This window comes from Myodes glareolus, chromosome 15, assembly GCF_982192425.1.
Source record: "Myodes glareolus chromosome 15, mMyoGla1.1, whole genome shotgun sequence".
NCBI classification, from domain to species: Eukaryota; Metazoa; Chordata; class Mammalia; order Rodentia; family Cricetidae; genus Myodes; species Myodes glareolus.
This window is the reverse complement of record NC_142040.1, coordinates 39,278,784-39,300,261: the sequence shown is the minus strand read 5'-3', so window position 1 is coordinate 39,300,261 and position 21,478 is coordinate 39,278,784. Positions and strand designations below refer to the sequence as shown.

Genomic DNA, 21,478 nt, shown 5'->3' with positions numbered 1-21,478 from the left:
CATGCCTGGCCCTGTGATCCTATCTGGTAGAGACTGTGAATAACAGCGTCTTACATTTTTGACTGTTGTGGTCCCCAGCCAGGGAACTCTAACACACTCTCGTCACACAGAGATCCACTAACAGAAAGAGCGAGTTTCCTGGATGAAACCATTCCTCTTCTGTCTCCACAAAGAGGAAACTGTATTATGGAATGCTTCCTTAAGCCACCATGCAGACCGTGGAATGAGTGTAACAATAAGGTCCATTTATTGTCAGACTTCATACAGGAGGAAAAACTAAAAGCTGAGTAAATGGAATTCATCGCCTGAGTCAACTCAAAATACTCTTTTTGTTTTTATTTTACTAGATCTTATTTCTATTTCCTTCTGAAAAAAAAAAAACCGTTGGGCGCTGGTGGCACATGCCTTTAATTCCAGCACTCGGGAGGCAGAGGCAGGTGGATCTCTATGAGTTCAAGGCCAACCTGGTCTACAAGAGCTAGTTCCAGAACAGCTAGGACTGTTACACAGAGAAACCCTGTCTCGAAAAAAAAAAACAACAAAAAACAAAACAAAACAAAACAAAAATAACCCTCATTTGTTGGAATTAGTGAGACTCAGAGTTAGACATAAAACTTATTTTTTTCCTATAAATGTTTGGATTAGAGCAAACACCACTGAATCCAGTACTCCTTAAATAGAACCTGAGCCAAAGAGATGTTTCTTATGAAATCCTGGCCATACCTGAAAACAAATGACTCTTTGAGACATCTAAGTTCCTCCAAGCTCAGAGGCTCAGCATTTTTAGAATCTGATTTAAGGAAAAAGGAGCAAGTGTCAAACACCTCCTCATGACACATTGGGTTTACTAGAGCCCTCCATTAGAACATGTTGAAAGACAAGACCTATTTTTGACAGAATCAGCCAATTATCTAAGATAATTATCACAGAGAGCTTATCACAGAGAGAACTCTCTGTGAGCTGTGTGTGAGGAGGGAGGACAGAAATCTTACTAATGGAGAAGATGCTGAAGTCAGTCCGCGGCGGAGGCCTCTCCCCCTTACGTTCCGTGAAGAAGATCTCTCCCCTTTCTGCACCAGGAGGATGCTTTTCCCAACTCCAGTCACGAGGGAAAGATTTCAAAGTGAGATCATTCACCAGTAAAGTGTCTCAGGAGCAAGTGTCAGTAGGAACCAGTAGCATCTTTGAAATTCATCTTGCCCAAGAGAAAGGGCTCGATCAGAAGGGTGAGTTTGGAATTGAAGGCCTACTTAAAGAAGAGGACCGCCATGCAGAGGCGCCGATCCCAGCGTGGGAGGTAGAGTGTGGTGATTTTTAACAAGCCTCACCGCAGAAAGAGGCTGCTATTTTGTGTCCGGTCTCCCTCATTATTCCTCCCCGGGTGCTCCTGAGAAGGCTAAAAACATTTACAAATTATAAAGGAAACTGATTAAAGAGAAAAGAAGTCAAAGACACTCAGACCCCCCCCCCCCCCACCCCGGATGCTTTCAAGCACAAAGCAACCCTGAGCTAGGACTTTGGGTGCATAAAGTTGGGGTCTCAGTACCTTGGTTCCAAACTGCTTTGAACTCCGTGTTTATTGGTAGAAATTAAGCCGGAGGCCTTGCACATGCTGACACCAAACTAAAGCCTCAGTCCCAAACAGTTCCTAGCTTCTCATGTGACAGAATGTTTGGGGACCTAAAAAGGCAATGGAATCTGCTTGAGATATTATCTGTATCTTAAAAACGTGCTATGGAAGCGTAAACCAAATAAGCCCCTCCCAAGTTTCTGTTGGCCATAGGGTTTCACCACACAATAGTAACCCTAACTAAAGACCGCTTTTGAGTTCACATTCTGGTGAGGCTAACTTTGAAAGAAAGAAAGGAAGGAAGGAAGAAAGAAAGAGAGAGGGAGGGAGGGAGAGAGAAAGGGAGGGAGGGAAGGAGGGAGGAAGAAAATGAAAAGAAAGAAAAAGAGAGGGGGGAGGGAAGAAGGGAGGGAAGGAGGAAAGAAGAAAAAGAGAAAGAAAGAAAGAAAGAAAGAAAGAGAAAGAAAGAAAAGATGGGTCATATAAACCTTTAAGAATGCTTACCTATTTACTTTAAAGTGCAGCGTGATTCTTTATGGACTTCTTTTACGTAGCAACGCCATGGGTATACAGCTTTATTGTATGTGCACACGTCATTAGGGACTTGCACAGTTGTGAGGATATTAAAAGATGTTCTCGTTTAGCATATTCATTGTACAAGTGAGAAATAGGACCATGGCGTTTCACAGGTTCTGGGAGCACTTCAGTTCTGGGATTTCATGGCTCTGGCGGCTACTCCTGAAGCAGACGGAAGTCATACCTGTCTTCTGAGATGCACAGCAGACTATTTTAGATCTCTCAGCACTGAGTATCTGCGCTGGGCAGTACTCAGGACACGAGGTGGCCGATTGCTTCTTGCAGAACTCACAAGGAGGATTATGTCACTTGTTCTTTTTTAAAATTAAACTGGAGGCCTGGCAGCATAAACAACTGCAGTACTTGACCAAAAGCCAAGCCTGGGAAACTCAACTCAGAGTTTTCAAATTGTCCTTATTTTAGACAAGATCATTTCAAGTCACATTTACGGAACATCTGGGCCCTGTTCTGTTCTGTTCAGATAATTACAGACTTCTAAAATGTTAGGGCCAAGACTCTACACCCCTGGGATTTTTTTCTTCTTAGTCACATGACATAGGTAAATCCAGAACATTCTTTCTAGGACCTTTATGGTAGGAGAATGGAGAAGTAGACAATGGCCATACTCCATTTAGATCTGTTTTTCCCTTCTCAGTTCCCTATTTAATGTCATCAAATAGCCTCTTCCTTGCCTTTCACAATCATATGACAGTGTGCACCGTGGTGCATGGTGGGAGATGAGGGAAGAAGGGCATCTCTCTCCCCAGGGAATTTGGCAAGTGTCCATTCTGCCCACACCCTCTGTTCTTCCTCCCTCCCCCAGGGGTCATCACCCTCAACAGCTGGAGTGATTGGGAGTTCAGTTGGAGCCCAGTGGGCCAGGGCCTTGCTAGTTAAACAAACCCTGAGCATAGTGAGTTTATATTTGGGTCTTGGTCTTCAGAAGGCTCTGCATTGTCATAACCTGGGGGTCTAGTCTCATCAACATTTCTGCAACTGGGAGCCTGAGGACAGAGACAGCCAGAATATGAGGAAATCCACTTTGGTCTTGGGGATCCCCCAGCCCAGTTTCAGGATGACAGTAGACTCATTCTTTCACCAGCTCCATGCAGAGAGCACGTAGTCTTCAACAGTGTGGCGCTTCCTCCTTAGCCAGGTTGCTGGTCTTGAAGAAGACAAACCCAGCCTCTCTTGTTTTGCTGAGAGTCTCCTTTTTAAATACTTATTTTAAAGTGTGTGCATGTGCGTGTGCGTGTGCATGTGCGCGTGAACTTGAGTTCAGGTGCCAGCGGGGGCTGAAGAAGTCCAATCTCTCTGGAGCTGGAGTTACAGTCCTTTGGGAGGCACCTGACTTGGGTGCTGGGAATTGAACATAGATCCTCTGGAAGAGCAAGCAGTACGTGCTCTCAACTGCTGAGTCATCTCTCTGGCCCCCCCACTGAGGTTCTCCTTTATATTTGACTGTGACAAGGAGTCCCAACTCTTGTTCATGACAGCTTGTTTTGAAAGCACCCTGATAAACATCACCTGATAGGCTCGTTGTCCTTGACCTCAGCCATCGCATCGATCAGGGAGTGAGGGTGAATCATGACTACTGAAATAGCTCTTGAACATCAGCCGTTTGATAAGTCAGCGGGTTAGTTCTTGAAAACACTGAAGGTTAACCGAGGGCTTGGCATGGGAACTGAGCTAGCTTATGTCAGTATTTCCCCGTCTTCAAGGGCCTCAGAGCCCTTCGCTAGCTTCTGCACTTGACTTCTGGAGAGGGGACAGAGTAAATGACCTTATGAGCGGATCCAAGGAAGATGGGCACATCACAGTGACTCACAGGCAGCACCTCATACTTACCTCCCTCCAAGGGCCAGGAGTGGCCCTTCCCCCTACACACCAAGGGAAAAGAAACTTGAGGACTTGAGAGCTCACTGTTACGACATCGACCAGACGCTCTGAGGAAACAGTTGTGCAGGGTTAGGGGCTAGGGTCAGAGCCAGCCTGTGAGGGCTACTAGAATCCTCCGCTTCATCTCTTCTCAGCTTCGAGACCTTTACAAACTGTGTACAACAATAGTTAGGGCATTGCTGATTGGATCGTTGCTAGGTTTAAACATGGGGACTAATTTTAGAACAGTGGCTGTACCTTTGAAATACCTTGTGAATGTTAACTATTTGTAGTAAATGTGAAACACTTAGAAACCAGGTCCGATGTGCCAGACTAGGTCGGCTATGTCTACAGACAAAATTACTGTCCACTTAAAGATCTTAGCTAGCTTTGAATTGTGACGCTAGACTTGTGCGGCACTCACGCAAGACGTCACAAGACGAGGGTCTGAAGCACTGAACGAAGAAACTTGGTAGAGAATGAAAGGCTCAGGCAAGCAGGGCTAGAAAAGAACACATTAATCGTTTCACACCTTCCTCGCCCACACCTTCCTCGCTCATAAGGGTGGAATCAGCCTTGTCTTGGCCATCTGAAGCTGGCCTGTGTGTCCATTTGGCTGTCGCCTTCCTTGGGAGTGTAGATCGTCACCTGGAGTGACCCCATGTGGAGCTCATGTGAAGGAACTCAGTTCGAACCAACGGCCCCAATCGATTTCATCAGCCGCTAGTTACCCCTCTCCTTACTGATGACTTTGGCTAAACCCATGGTTTTCTCGTCTACAGAAATCTGCACCTGTCTGCATCTGCTTCTCTCCCCTTCTTTGCTGGAGCTTTAATTGTCTGCTTCTGTTTGCAAGTTTCGTTTCTCTCCTCCTTCGTGCACAAGCTGGCTGTGAAAGTCTATGCCCCTCCCTTTGGCTCCCACTTCCTTCTCCATCAAATGCCATCTGAAAACTTCCTCCTAATGAAATCTGGTCTTTAGAACACGGTTCAAGAATTTCTCTAAATTAAGTGCATTGTCTCCTGCTTTTCCATTTCTTCCCTTGTATTGTAGCATGCTCAGAGGAAATGCAACCCAAGGGAGTCATGGCCATTAGTGGCAGCAAACTCAATTGGGAATCGGGTTTTATGGAGTCTCTGGGATCCAGACAGGACAAAATAGTCAACAGATTTTATAAATGAGTTGAAGGGGTTCTCTCAGGCCTGAGCATGGGAAACTTGGCGCTGCTCAGGGTTTTACCTTTTACCCTTCTCCCTCTTGCTAAAACCTATTAGATCACATTCCTAAAGCTAGCCCCCAAGGTCTGTTCCCTTATTTGGCCACAGATTCATTCCTGAGACAAGCCACCAAGGTCCAACAATTAAAATTCATTGTTTGGCTAATATGTTCAATCAGGATTTACCAACTCACCCTAGCACAGACTCCCTTTTTCTCTCCCTAAAAACCCAACTCCTACAAAAAACACTTGCTCCTTGCTTGCTTGCTTGCTTGCTTGTTGAGGCTTGCTGCCTGTCTTTGCAGCCCTGCCTACACTTGCAACTCCTAGGTAGCAAATCTCCTCTGTGCTGAGAATTTGATGTCCTGGGTGTGTCCTGTACCAACCCTGAGGGGACTGCCCTCCCTTTAGCTGAGATAGAGAGTTGACAGGTTTCATAACGATCTTATCTGTACAAACACCACCTGGGGGATTTGGGCTGACATCCTGTGACTGGCAGCTTTAAGAGGGCACAACAGCCGCTTTCCCACCTGGACCAGTGTGCACAACAGGTATTCAGAACTGTTCGTGTGTAATCAATCTATTTATGGAAAAGGAATTAAAGTGAGAGATAGGAACTGCTGATGAGAATAAGCAACCAGACTTACGGAGGAAGACTGAGTACTTTCTTCTGTTTCACGGCACCCTACTTTTGATGGTATTTTAAAATGGAAGGAGTAAAGTTATTGTTGATTGTTGTCGAGTATTTTTCTTTGCAGCCAAGAGGACTCTAGTGATGGTGGAAAGGCTAGTTAAGTGGACCATCTTCTCCCCTCATGTTTTTTTCTCTTCAAACATTAACAAGACACCTTCTCCAGATTATCCTTAATGGGGAACAGGCCCTTCCTCATATATTTATGGGGGTGAAATTTTCAAGTCACAGAAAGCCAAAAGATCACATCCTATCAAGTTAATTTTTAAGTTTAAGTGTTCTACAGTTAAATTTCAAATGCTGAAGATGAGACACACCTGAGGAGATCCTGGAATGTGTTGTTCTGAGCTTCTGTCATGGGAACTAGCTGCATGTTGAAATCATAGTAGAAGAGACTGGACTCTGTGTTCCCCAACTATGTATTCACTTACATTTGGATGTGTGACGCTCACTGCTGGTCTTCACTTTCAGGGAACTGTGCACAGAGGTGTCTGTCCAGAGTTCATGAGATAACGCCAAGATAAATAAGAGGCCAGGAAAAACAGGAACTCAAAAAACCCAGGCTGTTTTGCTTCCTAAAAGCAGTGTGAGTTGGGGGTAAAAACTGGGTGTGGCGGCGCACATCTTTAATCCCAGCACTCAGGACACAGAGGCAGGTGGATCTCTGTGTGTTCCAGGTCAGCCTGGTTTACAGAGTGATGTCTAGAACAGCCAGGGCTCCAGAAAGAAATTCTGTCACAAAGAAAAAAGAAAAAAAAAATAAAGAAAAAAGGAAGAAAGAAAGAAAGAGAAAGAAGGTTTGAGAGAGGAGAAAGAAACTCAAAATCCATTAGCATGAAGAACCTGGCCTTTCTCCTGGGATAAGTACTGAGTACAGGAAGTGCTGTGTTGTGATAGTCTCCACCAGAGAAGTTAATCTCCAGGACTGAGAACTGAGGGCCCTTACCAGATGGGAGGTGGGTGGTGAAGAAGAGGCAGGTTCCCAGGACCCCTTCCTCCCTCACGTGTTCTAGAACCTTAAGACTTAGGTCTCCTTTCCTGTAGGCCAACGGATGCAGAACTGGTGTGCTGATTTGAGGGATCATTGGCGGGGTGGGGGGGTGGGGGGGTAAGATGTTGAGACCGGGAGAGCTGTGTAATGTACTGCGAGTCCGTTGTTCCCGACAGTGAGACACCCTTTGTATGAGCATTTCCAGGTTTGCTCACATCCTAGCCACGTGATAACAGCTGGAAGCCTCCATCCCTGAGCTTTGGGACTCTCAAGAGGCACAGTGTCAGTAACTTGGATGATCTCTTTAATTTGCATTGAGTGTTGCTTATACTCAGCATTTTTTTAAAACATAGTCTTACTATGTAGTTCAGACTGATAGCTCAGACATGCTATATTGCCCAGACTAGTTTCAAACTCTTAATCCTTCCACAGATCTGGGATTACCTATTAAATTTAGTGTTTACAATACTAAATTATGGTCTATGTTTTGTTTTCTGGAACAAGGTTCCATGTAGCACAGACTGGCCTCCATCTGTTTACGTAGCTAAGGATTCCCACGAACTCCTGAGCCTTCTCTGTCTACCTCTCATGTGCTAGAATTACAGGGACATGCTGCCATGCCCAGGTATAGTCACACAAAAGGATTCTGTGGCTGTGACTTATGGAAGAATAAAAGAGAGATGAGAGAAGCAATGTTTAGACTTAATATTTGGGGCTGAGGACGCGGTTCAGAGGTTAAGAGCACTGATTGCTCTTCCAGAGGTCCCGAATTCGATTCCCAGCAACCACATGGTGGCTCACAACCATCTGTAATGAGATCTGGTGTTTTCTTCTGGCATGTAGACATACATGCAAGGGGAACACTATGTACATAAAAAAGTTTAAAACAATAGACTTAATATTTGGTTTATTAAAAGTAATTTTACTGGTCTCAACTCTCTCTCTCTCTCTCTCTCTCTCTCACACACACACACACACACACACAAGACGCTGAATAAAATTCATAATTTTGTGACTTTTTTCTCCAGTAAGTTTAAGACAGTCCATTATCAGGTACCCTTATCAATCTGCTCTTTCTCTGGTCTGCGCACTCTTTGCTGCAGAGCCAAACAGCCAGTAAATATTTGTTGAATGAGTAAATGTACAAATGTATCACAGTCATTTGTATTTTTAGCAGGAACATGTTCTGCCCAGTCCAGAGAACAGGTTGTTAAGGAAAAAAAGTGGGGGTGGGGAGACAAATGCAGGTCATATGTGCTACCTACACATCTGGTAGTCAAGGGAAAACAAGTTCATAGGCAACCTGGGCTACAGAGTGAGAAACTGTCTCAAGAAACAGACTTCCCATACCTTGGCATTTGGGTGGGATCTCTGCAGCTTTCCTGCCCATTGGGTGATGTCTGAGTCATTGGGGTGGGATCTCTGCAGCCTTCCTGCCCATTGAGTGATGTCTGAGTCATTGGGGTGGGATCTCTGCAGCCTTCCTGCCCATTGGGTGAGGTCTGAGTCATTGTGGTGGGATCTCTGCAGCCTTCCTGCTCATTGGGTGATGTCTGAGTCATTGTGGTGGGATCTCTGCAGCCTTCCTGCTCATTGGGTGATGTCTGAGTCATTGTGGTGGGATCTCTGCAGTCTTCCTGCCCATTGGGTGAGGTCTGAGTCATGGGAGTGGGATCTCTCCAGCCTTCCTGCCCATTTGACTGATGTCTGAGTGTTAGTGCCATACACACTAACTTTTTTTCATAGTAACAACAGTCACTGTCTATACCGGTTACTAACCAAGCAATTCAAACCTGTCTATATCCATTTCTGTGGAAAGAATCTATATCTTTGTTTCTCTGAATTAGGCCATTCTCTGCCACCAACAGCACAACTGCAGACCAGGTGAAGCAGCTTATTCTGGTTCACAGTTCTGTGTCCAAGGTAGAGAAGCCACATCGTATGGTGGCCTCTCGCTGGCAGTCCTGGGACAGCCCATAGGAGACAAGGAGTGTGTCTACATGTGTGCGTGCATGTGTGTGAGTGTACGTGTATGTGTGTGGCGTGTGTGCCCATCTCTCCCTCTTCTCACAGAGTCACCATTACCCATCCACAGGACTCCACCCTGATGACCTTGTCTGCCTCATCCTGGGGGACACACACGTCGTATCCAAACCAGAGCCATTCTCTTTGTTGTGGAAGAATAGGCTTCGAGGAAAGCACTATATGTTTTTCCATCTCATCTTGTGTTCTTTGCTGGGTTTTCTGTTTACTTCTTAGATAGAAGAGGAGCCGAGGAGGAGCTCATAGGTTGACTTCTTGAGTGTTAATAGTGTGAGTGGGTGGGGGTGTTAATACTGCCTGACATGAGTCATAGAAGTATCATCTGTGTTAAGACCAAGCTACTTACCTTGAACAGAAAACTGACTAAACTGATCTGGAGCTGCTATGAGGTTTGAAGGGTATGTACCGGGGAGAGACAGTGGTCCCCTGTGAGTATGCATAAAGGTGTGTTTAACTCGTGATGAGCCTTGAGGGGAAGTCCCGTTCTGGCTGCAGTGCTGACTCACACATGCAACAGTGCATGGGTTCCTCTAATGCTGAATTAAATTGTGTCTGATAAGGTATTATTACTTAATACAGCGAACCCCAGCATGTTATCTTTACCTTCAAAATCAGCTGTCTATCGTCAACCTCACCGGAGGGAAGCCTGTACATTTTGTATTTAAGAGCCAGGTGTGTTGGTACACACTTTAAATCCCAGCACTTGGGAAGCTGAGGCAGGTGGATCTCTATGATGCTAGCTTGGTCAGTGAGCCCCAGGACATCCAGGGCTATATAGAGAGATCCTAGCTCCAAAAGTATTGTTGTAGTTTAATTTAGAGTGTTTATAAATCTGAAATATTTTTTTAAAAAAATGTTTTATCTAGAACTATCTAAATAAACAAAATGGTAAAGAAAATTAGACTTCCCAATTGTCCCATTGTCTTGGTGAAATGTTTCCGCCGTGACTAATTTCAAGTCACCAATGGACAACAGCAAGTTCACAAAAATTCTTCAGTATGGGATTTAAGCCTGAACTCTGGTTAGCTAGTGAGCATTGGCTCCAGCAAACACCCCATAATGATTTGTATTTAATCACAGAGCCTGCACAGGTCTGCTCTAGGTCCTCTGCATACATGGTTGTTGATTAGGTTTTGGGAGATAACAAAACGGTGGGAGTTGTCGGGGGACTCTGACTCTTTAGTCTGCTCTTGGGACCCTAGCACAGGGCAGTTGATAGTCTGTATGACAACCCCTAGAACTGGCTGGTGATGGCAAGGAGGTGTGTGTTCATGTGAATGGGTAGGCATAAAAATAGAACACTTGGAGACCAAGTGGGGATGTCCTGGAAGAATCATCAATGTTTTGCCTCATTCATCAGCCCACTCTTCTGTCCACAGGTATCTTACTGCTTTTATTTGCTAGAGTTGGGGAGGGCACATTATTGCAGGGAATGAACTTTAGTTTCTCCCTTTACCAACACTAATTCTTCTGTGTGAATGTATTGACTGCTGGGAAGGGAGAACCCAGTCGAGGAAAGTGGATCCCTTGCTAAGGCCGAGCCCAGGCCTTGACTTACTCATTGCAGGGGAGACATTTCTGGACCTGGTTGGTTCCTCATAACTTGTCTATTTGTTATCAGTGTCTGAGTGCTCAATGTGTATACTTGGCTTATCTTAAAAGCTTTTGGGGTGGTATTGCATCACACGAATAGAGGCAATAGAAATGATGTCCTTCATTCTTTCTTCTGATTGAAGCTGCCTTTGCTGAAGAGTACTGACTTCTCACTCAGACCCACAGGGGAACTAAATGTAGGGGGAAGAAAACCCTACATCTCGTTCTTTCCCTCTGCAGGCTGGCATGCCAGTGATGTAGGAGTCCCTATATATGCTGTGAATATGTTTTATTACCATTGGTTAATAAAGAAGCTGCTTTGGCCTATGGCAGGGCAGAACAGAGCTAGGCAGGAAAACTAAACTGAATGCAGAGAGAAAGAAGGAGAAGTCAGGCAGACATCATGTAGCTGCCGAAGGAGAAAGATGCTGGAACCTTACTGGTAAGACATAACTTCATGATACATAGATTAATAGAAATGGGTTAATGTAAGATATAAGAGTCAGGAATATGCCTGAACCGTTGGTCAAACAGTGTTGTAATTAATATAGTTTCCGTGTGATTGTTCAGGTCTGAGGGCCCAGGAAACCAACGCAGAGTCTTGTTTTACATGTCAGTTGCTCAGGGAGTGCCTGCCTAACCTGTCCCATCCACTGTCATAAACCTGTGATCTTGATTTTAAGAAAACTTAAACTTCAGGGGACAGACAACCTGCCAGATGAGGGCAGTTATCTGTGAGGTCAAGGCTGTCCCCTGGAGCAGAAATAATCTTCTCCTGAGAACTCTTGTCTTCTCAGATAGCAAGGACTTCTCTCTTCTCCATCATCAATCAGTAAGTCTTTCCTTCTTTGTGCCGTTTTGCAGAATCTGAACTAAGGCAATGACTAAGGAGACCACACATTGAATAGATTGCTTAACTGTTCGTTCCTCTTGCTCCTCCTTCAGTTCTTTCTTCCTTTAACCCCAAAGCTCCTGAGAGTGCCCTGAAAATAGACTTGGGGATCTCTGGATCCCTTCATCTCTCTTGCCTTCTCTGCTCATCACTGTTACTTGTGTCTTTAGTTGGCAGACCAGGATGAGTGGCCAAACCTTGCTTGTTGGTGCCCCTGGAACCCAGGCTTTTACCTTGAAAACTCTGGTTACACATTCATGCTTTGGACTCAGGACGTCCACTGTCCATTCCCCCCTAGAGATGTTGGTTATCTGGTGTCCCTGCATCCACTGTTTGTATGTGGTCAGTTACAATGACTCTGCCCTGCTCCTGACTTCCTATCTTACAGATGAACTCAGTGTTCAAAATCGTCCACTTCCTCCCTTCAGTACCTCATCCTCCTGAGCTGACTGGATGGCTTTCTTGGGGCCTGTAGACTGCTCACACCTACAAGGTGTTTCATCATTAATAAAAAATTTAGGTTAGAGATTTAATGATCAGCAACCCATTTCCTGTTTTTCATACATCTGTGTGAAAACTCCTTTTATCCTCTAGTCACAGCTGAGTGCGCATACCCTGCTGACTGGAAACGCTCTAGCTTTTGATATAATTTACTCAACTAATTTCCAGATTTGACTTCTAAAGATATTCTGGAACCTGGCAAATTACCCAAGAAAACCAAAGACTTGAGTGGAAGTCACGATGGAGGGCATTTACTTTGAGAGGCTATATGTGGATGTGTGTGTGTGTGTGTGTGCGCGCACATGCGTGTGTGCATGTGTGCTTGTGTGCATGCATGTACTAGGAATCTAACCCAGAGCCTTCATGCTAGGTGTCAGGTCCAAAAGAAACCCAGAACAAATGGCTAACTGTAATGGAGGCTGGCTTCTAGGTCACTCAGCACCTGAGCACTCTCTCAACTCTTCCCACCCACCCTACCCTAAACCTCTCCAGCCCATAGAGAACTAACCCTAATCCTAACCCTAACCTTCTCCCAGCTTCTGATTCCTATATAACCCTGCCATTTAGGCCCTGGGCCCTTTGATCCTCTGGGTTCTCTTTCCTTTGGTTTTCTCTCTGTCTTCTTTGCTCCCTTTCTCTTCCACTCTTGCTCTCCCCTTTTCTCCTCTTTTTGTCCTCTCTCCTCTTGACTCTCTTACCCCCTCACCCCCTCAGCCCCCCAGCCCGGCCATGGTCCAGTTCAGTGTGCTGGTCATTTTCAGACTACTACTGTCTTGCTCTGTACTCTTCTGGATACTCTGATTGTTCTCTCTCCATATCTACAATTAAAGATGTCACCTCAGTTCCACCGTGGAGCCGTTCTGTCCTCCTCAGGCAAACCTCTACCACAAGGTCCCACAGAACGTTTGTTGGCAGCCTTCATTCATCTACCAGTACTGATTAATATTTCCATGCTAATGTCCGGAAAATATGCAATTCTAATTTAACTGCTTGATTTTAAATGTTGTTTTTTCCCTTGGATGTACTAAGAGACTAGGTTTCTTTATGCAAGAGTTATCATACACCTTCTAAAATGTTGTTCACTCGGGTATTATGTTTTATGCTAAGGTCAAATATGATTCTTTCTTAGTTACCTCATTCCAACCATGTCTCCAAGGGGTTTTTGTGAAGGATTCCAAGGGATTGTTTTCAAGACCACTATCCAAGTGCCAGGAAGCATTTGCTGGAAGACAAGCATGGGCTAATTTAAAAGACTAGAGGTCAAAGCAACATTAATGACTATGTTTGTCTTCCCTCTGTTACTTACAGGACTTTTCTAAAATCACACGAGTGTCAAGCTGTGTTTTGGTCGAGTTAAAATAAACAATCTGGAGTTGCAGAAATCTATTTATACTGGCTTAGTTCCAAGAAGACGAGAACAATGGAATTACGTATTCACTAGCAGAAGTGACACCAGGGTTAAGCCAGGTGATTTCCACAGGGAACTAAGAAATATGGAGAAAATAACCATGACTTCCCATATGTACTTCCTGCCCATAGAGACAGTGGCTTTACTTTGCCTGTGCAGATGGACAGACTACATACAAGTCAAGAAAGATTTACTGCACTGTGAGATGAGAATGAATTTATGGACCAAGAAAATGATAGTTTGGGCATTCTGTGTGTGGGCAGTGGGGCAAAAGAAACCTACTTAGTAAGCCTGGCTATGTCATTTATAAGCCATGTAATGGGGGGCAAGTTTCTTATCTTGTCTTTCTGCCTCACACTATCTGTCTGTAAGAGGGAGAGGGGAATGACTGGGCCAATCATAGATGTTGACAGAGGAAGTCAAACGAAACACTCTGTTTATGCACGGAAACAAATGACACATTCCTAGTGATGAAGGGAAGCGTAAGTGATCCAACAAGAAATATTCATTTTGGAAAAAAAGCTTGCTTGAATCTTTTGCAAAGGACTGATTGGTGATCTCCCCCCTGTAATGCTGGGGACTGAATATGTGGCCTCATGTGCAGGAGTAGACACTCGACCCCTGAATTTAACCCCAACCCTGGCGAATCCGCAGTGTGTTAGTGAGCAAGCTTTCCATAGCTGTATTGACATACCTGGGGGCTCAGCTCTAGGAGGAAAGCCTTATTTTGACTTGTGGTTTTGGAGGTCTGGGTTCCTCATCAATTGTCCTTGTTGCTTCTTGGTCCACAGGAGGCAGCACACCATGCTGGGGAGTGCATGGCACATGGCCATGATGAGGAATACAAAGCACACAAGGGCACAGCCAGGGTCCAAGTGGTCCCTTCGAGGCTCCCAATGGCCGGAAGAGTTTCTATTAAGCCCCACCCCTTTTAGATTCTACCACTCCCTAATAGCACCAAGCCAGAGATGAGGCCTTTAACACACAGGCCTTCGACAACCATTTAAGATGCAAACTGTGGTTCTCAGTCTCTAGTTTTGTCAGTTAAAGAGCAGCCGATGACCAACTTGTGCCATAAGCAACTGTACCTCATGGCAGAGGGGCAGCTGCTGTATTTGAAGAGGTGGCAGTAACAGCACCCACATCTTTATAGCTAACAAAAATTCCCATGCCAAATTGAACAAAAGGCCCAATACTGAAAAATTCTTCATGTGTGTGCCTAAGTCAACCCAGATGTTAGGTGATGATGGCTTTGCCCGTAGATGAATACATTTAAAATTTTGTTTGTTATCATCTACTCAATCAGGGGTTCTTTCCATCTCTTCGTTTTGGTTAGTGTGGTCATTGTTATGATCATTTATTAACATTTTAATTCCCCCTTTCCTGCAGATACAAAGAGGTTGAACTTCAGTACTTCTCCCCCACTTGAGGTTGGTCACATTCACACAGTTTGATTTGACAAAGGAAACGTGAGAGGAAATGGTGACTCACAGCTCATTTCCTCAGCTTTGATCACCACGGAAACCGTGTCGAGATGGAATCTATACTAGCCAACTCTGCCAATGGGTAGGGGACCTGTATTGCGGCTGAGGAACAAAATGCCTTGACCAAGGAGACTTTGGGGATGTTTATTATTGAAGCAGAAGCTGGCCTGTCCTGACTAGTCTAGGTAGAATAGAGAAAGGCGTTTTTCTAGTGGGTGAAAATGGATTCTAACGTTGCCTGGTAAAACACTGAACAAGTTAACAGTCTGATGCTTACAAACAGGTAGACTTCAAGGACAAAAGCGTCCCACAAACAAAACGGTAGGAAAAGAAAACCCTTTGAAAGCTACGTCTTAAAGGTTCCTTGACCCCTCTGATTCCTACAATCCCTCCTCCCTCTCTTTAGCAGGATTCCCTGAGCTCAGCCCAATGTTCAGTTGTGGGTCTGTGTTGGTAGCTGTGAACCCCCAGATCCTGAATTTCTTGTAACAACTTGTTTCCCCTGATCTGAGTGCCTACAGCTGCTCTGAGCACGAGGCCCTCAGGAGTTCCTAATGGCAGGGGAATGATTTCTGGTACGTTTGGCTGGGGCGTGACTATTAATTAAGGATCCCTATATAAGCTGGCCCTGAACACAATAAGGGGGGCATTCTTGGGGCATTCTGGCATCAAGGATGACCTGTGTCTCTGTATCTTTGTGTGTTTCAATCTCCAGACCCTTGCCTGGTCCATGAACTGTATGGTGGCGCATAGAGCACACATGCGCGTGGTCCAGGTCTGCATCTGTTTCCATCAGTTATTGGACGGAGGCTCTCTGGTGACAATTGGGGTGGTCACCAAGTATAGCAGAACATTGTTAGGCATCATTACGTGAACATTTTCTCTTCTCCAATTGGGTTTGGTTCTCTCCTAGGTCTCTGGGTCATCCAGTCTCTGGGTCCCGGCACTCCAGGCAGTGTCAGGGGTGGACTCACTCTGGTGGCATGGATCTCAGGCTGGATCAGTCATTGGTTAGCTACTCCTACAAACTCTGTGCCACCCTTACCCCAGCACATGCCATAGGCAAGACAGACTGAGGGTCAAAGGTTGTGTGTGTGGCTGGGTTGGCATCCCCCTCTACTGGAAGTCTTACCTGCTCACAGGAGATGGCCAGGTCAGGCTATGCATCCACCATTGCTAGGAGTCTTAGCTGGGGTCATCCTTGTGGATTCCTGGGAATTTCCCTAGCACCAGGTTTCCACCTTGACCCTGAAAAGCTCCCCCTTTCCAGTCACCTCTTTCAGTTTTCTCCGCCTTCATCCATCCCCCGAACCTGATCCTCATGTTCCCGTCCTCACCTGCCCCCAGTGCACCCATGAAATCTCTTCTATTTCACTTTCCCAGGGAACACCACGTATCCCCGCTGAGGCCTACACCTTTCTGAATAGAGACAGAGGAGGAGTGGACAGGGGGAAGGGAGGCGGCGGGGGTGGGGGCGGGCGGAGGGGAATGGGAAAAGAGGAGAGGGGAAAGCCGAGGTTGGGATGTAAAATAAACAAATAAATAAAATTGAAAGAAAAGGTTCCTCTGTAAGATAGGGCATTTGCTGTTCCTCAGACTCAGCTCAGTATAGGAGGCTGAGCCTTCTGCTTTCTCTTTCACTGCCTCAAGCCCAGCCATCCCGGACTGGGCACTGGATGCGTTTGCCCTCAGCACCTCTAATCACTCCTGCCCCTGACAACACCCTCTTTACATCTCTACTCCCTAGGGCGGGGAGGCAAAGTTTGAGGGTCTACCTTGGGTCTGGAATATTCCGCGAGACGAAGGTTTCAGATCGTAACAGCAGGGTTATTCTCACGAGAGAATAACCCTAATATAAAGTAGCAAGTGTTACACTTGACGCGGTTCCAAACTCTGCAGACTCTGCAATAACATGGAGTGACTGTCACCTCAGGTGACTTTAGGCAAGGCCTCCAGCTACACCACCTTCTCAGTGAAAGAGGTAGTTGTTTAGGGGAAGCTCTGCCTCAGCTCCCCTGCTCCCTCTCCTAACACCTAAAGGGCAACTCCTCCCACTGAGATGCTCAAGACCACACCTCCAGGGTATTTAAGGCCTGGGTCCTAGCCTTGCCATGTGATTTCTTCTCCTCCCCCTTCTGAGAGTCACCTGGGAGTGCTCTGCTTTGCTCTGCTCTGTTTGTTAAACCTGATCTTATTAATTTTGCTTGATTTGGCTTATTGCATTGGCAGAGGGACCCCAAAACCAGGAATTTCCAAAATACTTAACAGTAGTTTTCCAGAACTTTGCTAAGCCTCAACTTTGGGAAGGCCTAGAAGGCATTAAAAAATAAAAAGCATTATTTTGAAACAGAAAAGAGTTCTTAACATGTGCAATATTTGAGGAACGGTGGGAAATTCAGTCAGGCCAGGAAGCACACCCTGCAAGCTCCCATGACCCTTCTTATTATTGGGGCATCAGATGTGTCTGAAAACAACAGAAGGTGGAAATAATTAAATAACAGAGACAAAACACATATGCCGTCAAGTGACCTGGGTCTTAGCCAAGAGCTGACAATATCAGAAAGTATTTTTGCAGAAGATTGTGCATTTTATAGCCATACCCTGTGACTATGATAGGAAATTAGTACTGGATTTTAATTAGGCTTTGTCTGGCTGAGGCAGGACGGAAATAAATGTGAAGAGCAAGCCTAGGGTTTACTTTTCTCATATATATTTTTTTATTCAGCAAAGCATACACTTAAAAAATACATAAAATCATCTAACAAGCAAAAACAAAAAACCCAACCCCCTAAACAACCCAGAAAAAACAACAAACATGCCATAAACATGAATGAAACACACTAAATCTTCCTGCCAGTGATGTATTTCTGAATTACAGTGTGTAGGGGGCTCACAGGAATTAATAGACTTGGTAGTGTTTGCGCACCCGAAGATTTTAAGTGCGTATTTAGGAAGTGTGTTTATTCGAAATAAGGAATCTTGAAGTATAAAACTGTGAATGGCTTGTAGAACACATCTAACTAAATTAAGACTTTGCTCACAAAAACTAGAGTAATCTCACCCACAGAAGTTGAAAAATATAGATCTTCTAGATTTCCACAGGGAGCGACCCCAGTCAGTTTTCATCGTGGGTGGGACTGGCAGACGGCTTGCTTTCTTCACCTGGTGGGCCGTGACCCCGTTGGCTTGGAATCGCAGGAAGTACTCGGTTTGTTCTCAGGGGTTCTCCAGATAGAACTGGGTTGGAGAAGGGTCAGGGGATAGAATGAAAGATACAGATTTGCTTCTTCCAGAGGCCCCTACGGGATGGCGCAGGAGAACCCCGCGATTTCTCAAGGAGTGGAAGAGGCATTCTAAGAAGCCTGTGCTGGTGAGAGCTGGTCTATGGAGAAAACCTGTGTGTTCATATTTAACCAGGCCTACTACACATCAGGGGTTTGAAAAATGCACAAACACAGGATTGCGACAGCTCGGATTCCACGTGATCTGGCTGTGCGTGCCTGGCAGGGTACTTGGCGCTGGAGCAGCTCGGCACACTGCTCTGGACAAGCCTGGAGACATTAGTGCTCATGCAAACCTCCAAAGGCTCTCGGGTTTCTGTTAGAAAGCTTGTTCGATTTTTTTTTTTTTTCCTGCGTTCAGCAAAACTGATTAGAGATCTTTGTCTTGTCGCCCTGAGAAGGCCTCTCTGGCTTCACCAGGCTACATTCAAGGTCAAGGAGCGGACTGAAAGGGAGTGCTGCCTGGGATTTCTCTCCGACTCGGCTCAGAATCCCCACTTGGCAGTAATCAGTAAGGGCAGAGGATCAGCCCGTCAGGAAGGAATCCTGGCTCTCTACTTCTACCTCTCTGACTTTGGACTCCAGCTCTGAGTTTACATCACTATGAAAAGGTGACATTGTATCTTGACCCCATAGTTCACTGCTTTGACTTAGAGTCCTAGAACGCTTGGTTGGCCCCATTCAGACTCTAGCCTAGGGAACAGAAGGCGTCTTGCCTGCTCACTTTGTGTAAATAAATACGCCGAGTGTCTTAGGCATATAGGTATGTTGTCTCATTTAATCCTCTGATGGTCTCATCATGATCGCGTTGTTACTGCAGCTACAGAGGGGAAAGGTTTAGGAGCTTGTCTGGAATTGTTAGACCAGTTCCAACACGATCTAACTCCCAGTTGAATGTGGAGGGGCTGTGTGTATGTGTGTGTATGTGTGTGTGTTCAACAGGGTCGGATTGTGTATAAAGAAGAAACTAAATTGACTTCTTTCATGAGGCGGCTGATTCTCTTTTTGTTTGCTTTTAGATAGTATCTTTATTGCTCAGGCTGTATGTGTATGCACAGCTATGTAGCACAGGCTAGCCTCACATTCTGTCGTCTTGCTTTAGCCTTTTGAGCACCACCTCTACAGTCATGGGGCCCTATGCGCGGCCTCTGGCGGTGTTCCCCGTTGTGCTAGGTGCTACCTCAGTGATGCTGGGAAAAGTCCTTTCTGGATTCAGTTTTCTTGCCTGTCTAATGGGAGTAGTGATAAACCCCGCCTCCTAGCATGGATGTAAAGATATATAAACTCATAATTTCTGGGTGTTAGATCACTATAATAAGCATGTCAGGTGATATTTAGGCTCATTCAGTTTGAAGATTTCTGGTCTAAGAGAGTATGCTTTATATTACAGGAGTTTTAGAGAAAATAGTGTGACTATAAATTAATAAAGCCGACTAAAGAAACTAAGCATGTTGGAATAGACTGGCAATTCTACATCTGGGAGGCTGAAGTAGGAGGACTGAGAATTTAAGGCCACATTGGACTATACAGTGAGACTGTGTCTCAAACAAAGCAGAACCAAGCCCAACAAACCAAGCACTTCCTTTCTGCTTAGGAATGTTTGCTCTGCAAGTAAATCATTTCTAGGTCTCACACAGTAAAGAAATCAGTCACATTCGGACTCCCTCCCTTTCTGAGTCTTGTCTCATGTAGCACAGGCTTGGCTTCAAATTCCATCATTAGACACCCAAGGCTAGACTTGAACTTCTGATCTTCCTGAGAGCTGGAATTAAAGCCATGCCCCAACAGATCCAGCTGAAAGTACATTCTTAAAGAGATTAAATAATACATAGCTAAATAAACTTCCGCTATTGTGTTTGCATTTCAAACAAAATTCCCTGAGGGGAGAAAAGATTTTCTTTTTTAAGTAGGCATTACTAATTTCAAGGACCTTTCAGGGATGTTCTCTGTGCACAAGTATTGACACCTGGCACTCTTTGGAAAAAATAGAAAGGAAGTAAAGTGCTGCTGTGTTTGTCTAGACATGCTTATGTTTGTGGAGAACGCTGGGGGTGGGGGTGGGGGGATGCGAGTACTCACATTTTTGGTCCGGCAGAGGTGCAAGGCTGTTCCGAGTGAAAGGGAGATCCCTGAATTTAGGTCTGTTTGGGGAGAGATGCTGCAGAGTTTGTCCTGGGAACAAAACACATTCGGATCAATCATTTGATACTCAACCAAAAGCAAATCATAAAGTCCAGTGGAGAAGAGAGGTGTCAGAGTTGTTGAAGGTCCCGTAAAGTAACAGACACAATGGCAATAATAATGGCCACACCCTATTACACGTCACTCATGCCTTAAATGAGAAGGCATTAAACAAAATGTTTTGTCAAATTTACTCACCCATCGGGGTATGTCATGGAAGGGGAGGTGGGGTTTTTGTTTTACTTAAAAAAATTTTTAGTATGTGTGTATGTGTGCACACACACACTCATGTGAGTGTGGAGTTCATTCTTTTGAGAACTAGTATCATAGGCATGAGCTACTAAGCTTGGCCTCTGGCTTTGCTCTGGGTTGCGTTATGCGCTACCTAACTAATCTTTCCACCACATAAAAATTCTTTCTCCTCTATCCCAGGGCTAGAACTCAGGTCAGGAGACTAGGTGACAAAGCATCTTTACCCACAGAGCCCTCTGGCCACATCCAGAAGTCATTTACTGTCATAAGCAAGCACAAGTTGCTCTAAAGAGTTAAACTGATAAAATTTGAAGCTGGAAAAATACCAGTCATGTAGATTAGCCCTATCACCTACCTTGGCAACTCTTCTGAGCAGGAGCGGTATCTAGGGTATCACTTTCCTAGAACGGTGTTTCTCAACTGCACAGATCGTGAGGTGAGCTTAGGTTAAAGTTACTGCTGTCTTGGCCACACCCTGTTGCAGGATATTTGATCATACTGTGAACCCTGGGATTGCATTAGTTAAATAAGATCAACCATGGGTCAAGAAGCGGAGCCAGCGACTAGGTGACAGGAAGCAGCCATAGAGAGTCAGAGGGAGACAGGGAAACAGAGAAACCTGCAGGAAGTAGGAAGGAGGGACTTTGAGTTTGGCAGCCTTTTTGGCTTGGGACTATTGAAGAGAACCTCATTTTTTTCTGGGACATTGGCTAAGGAGGAAGGTCAGTGGGTTGCTTCTCAGCCTCTCTGAGCTAGCAGGTTTTCACCCCAGCATCTGACTCCCGAGTCTTTATTGGTAAAATGGTAAGATTAGGTTTAGTTTAAAAATAACATCCCAAATGGATTAGATCAGAATCTTTGCAAGTGAAGCACCAGGTTTTCACCAGTGTGGTCAGAGTTAAAAATGACCCACCTACAAAG

The 21,478-nt window shown here is 45.2% G+C and overlaps 1 protein-coding gene and 1 long non-coding RNA gene across 3 annotated transcripts in view; both read right to left on the bottom strand.

The window, feature by feature from the left end:
- Positions 1 to 224: 224 nt before the first annotated feature.
- Positions 225 to 3,883, bottom strand: LOC125406059 (uncharacterized). Its single transcript, XR_007233779.3, has 3 exons — positions 2,075 to 3,883; positions 1,547 to 1,680; positions 225 to 1,396 (listed from the first exon to the last, which is right to left on the bottom strand). It is a non-coding gene; the product is annotated as an uncharacterized LOC125406059 (long non-coding RNA).
- Positions 3,884 to 17,536: 13,653 nt separating this feature from the next.
- Positions 17,537 to 21,478, bottom strand: part of Ankrd55 (ankyrin repeat domain 55) — a 101,828-nt gene continuing 97,886 nt past the window's right edge. For both annotated transcript variants that reach the window (XM_048443013.3, XM_048443014.3), the window contains exons 11-12: positions 20,204 to 20,296; positions 17,537 to 18,080 (exon numbers count right to left, since the gene is read on the bottom strand). In XM_048443013.3, the coding sequence (XP_048298970.1) occupies positions 17,959 to 18,080; positions 20,204 to 20,296 (215 nt within the window). In that variant the 3' untranslated portion in view covers positions 17,537 to 17,958. The remainder of the gene's footprint in view (positions 18,081 to 20,203; positions 20,297 to 21,478) is intronic.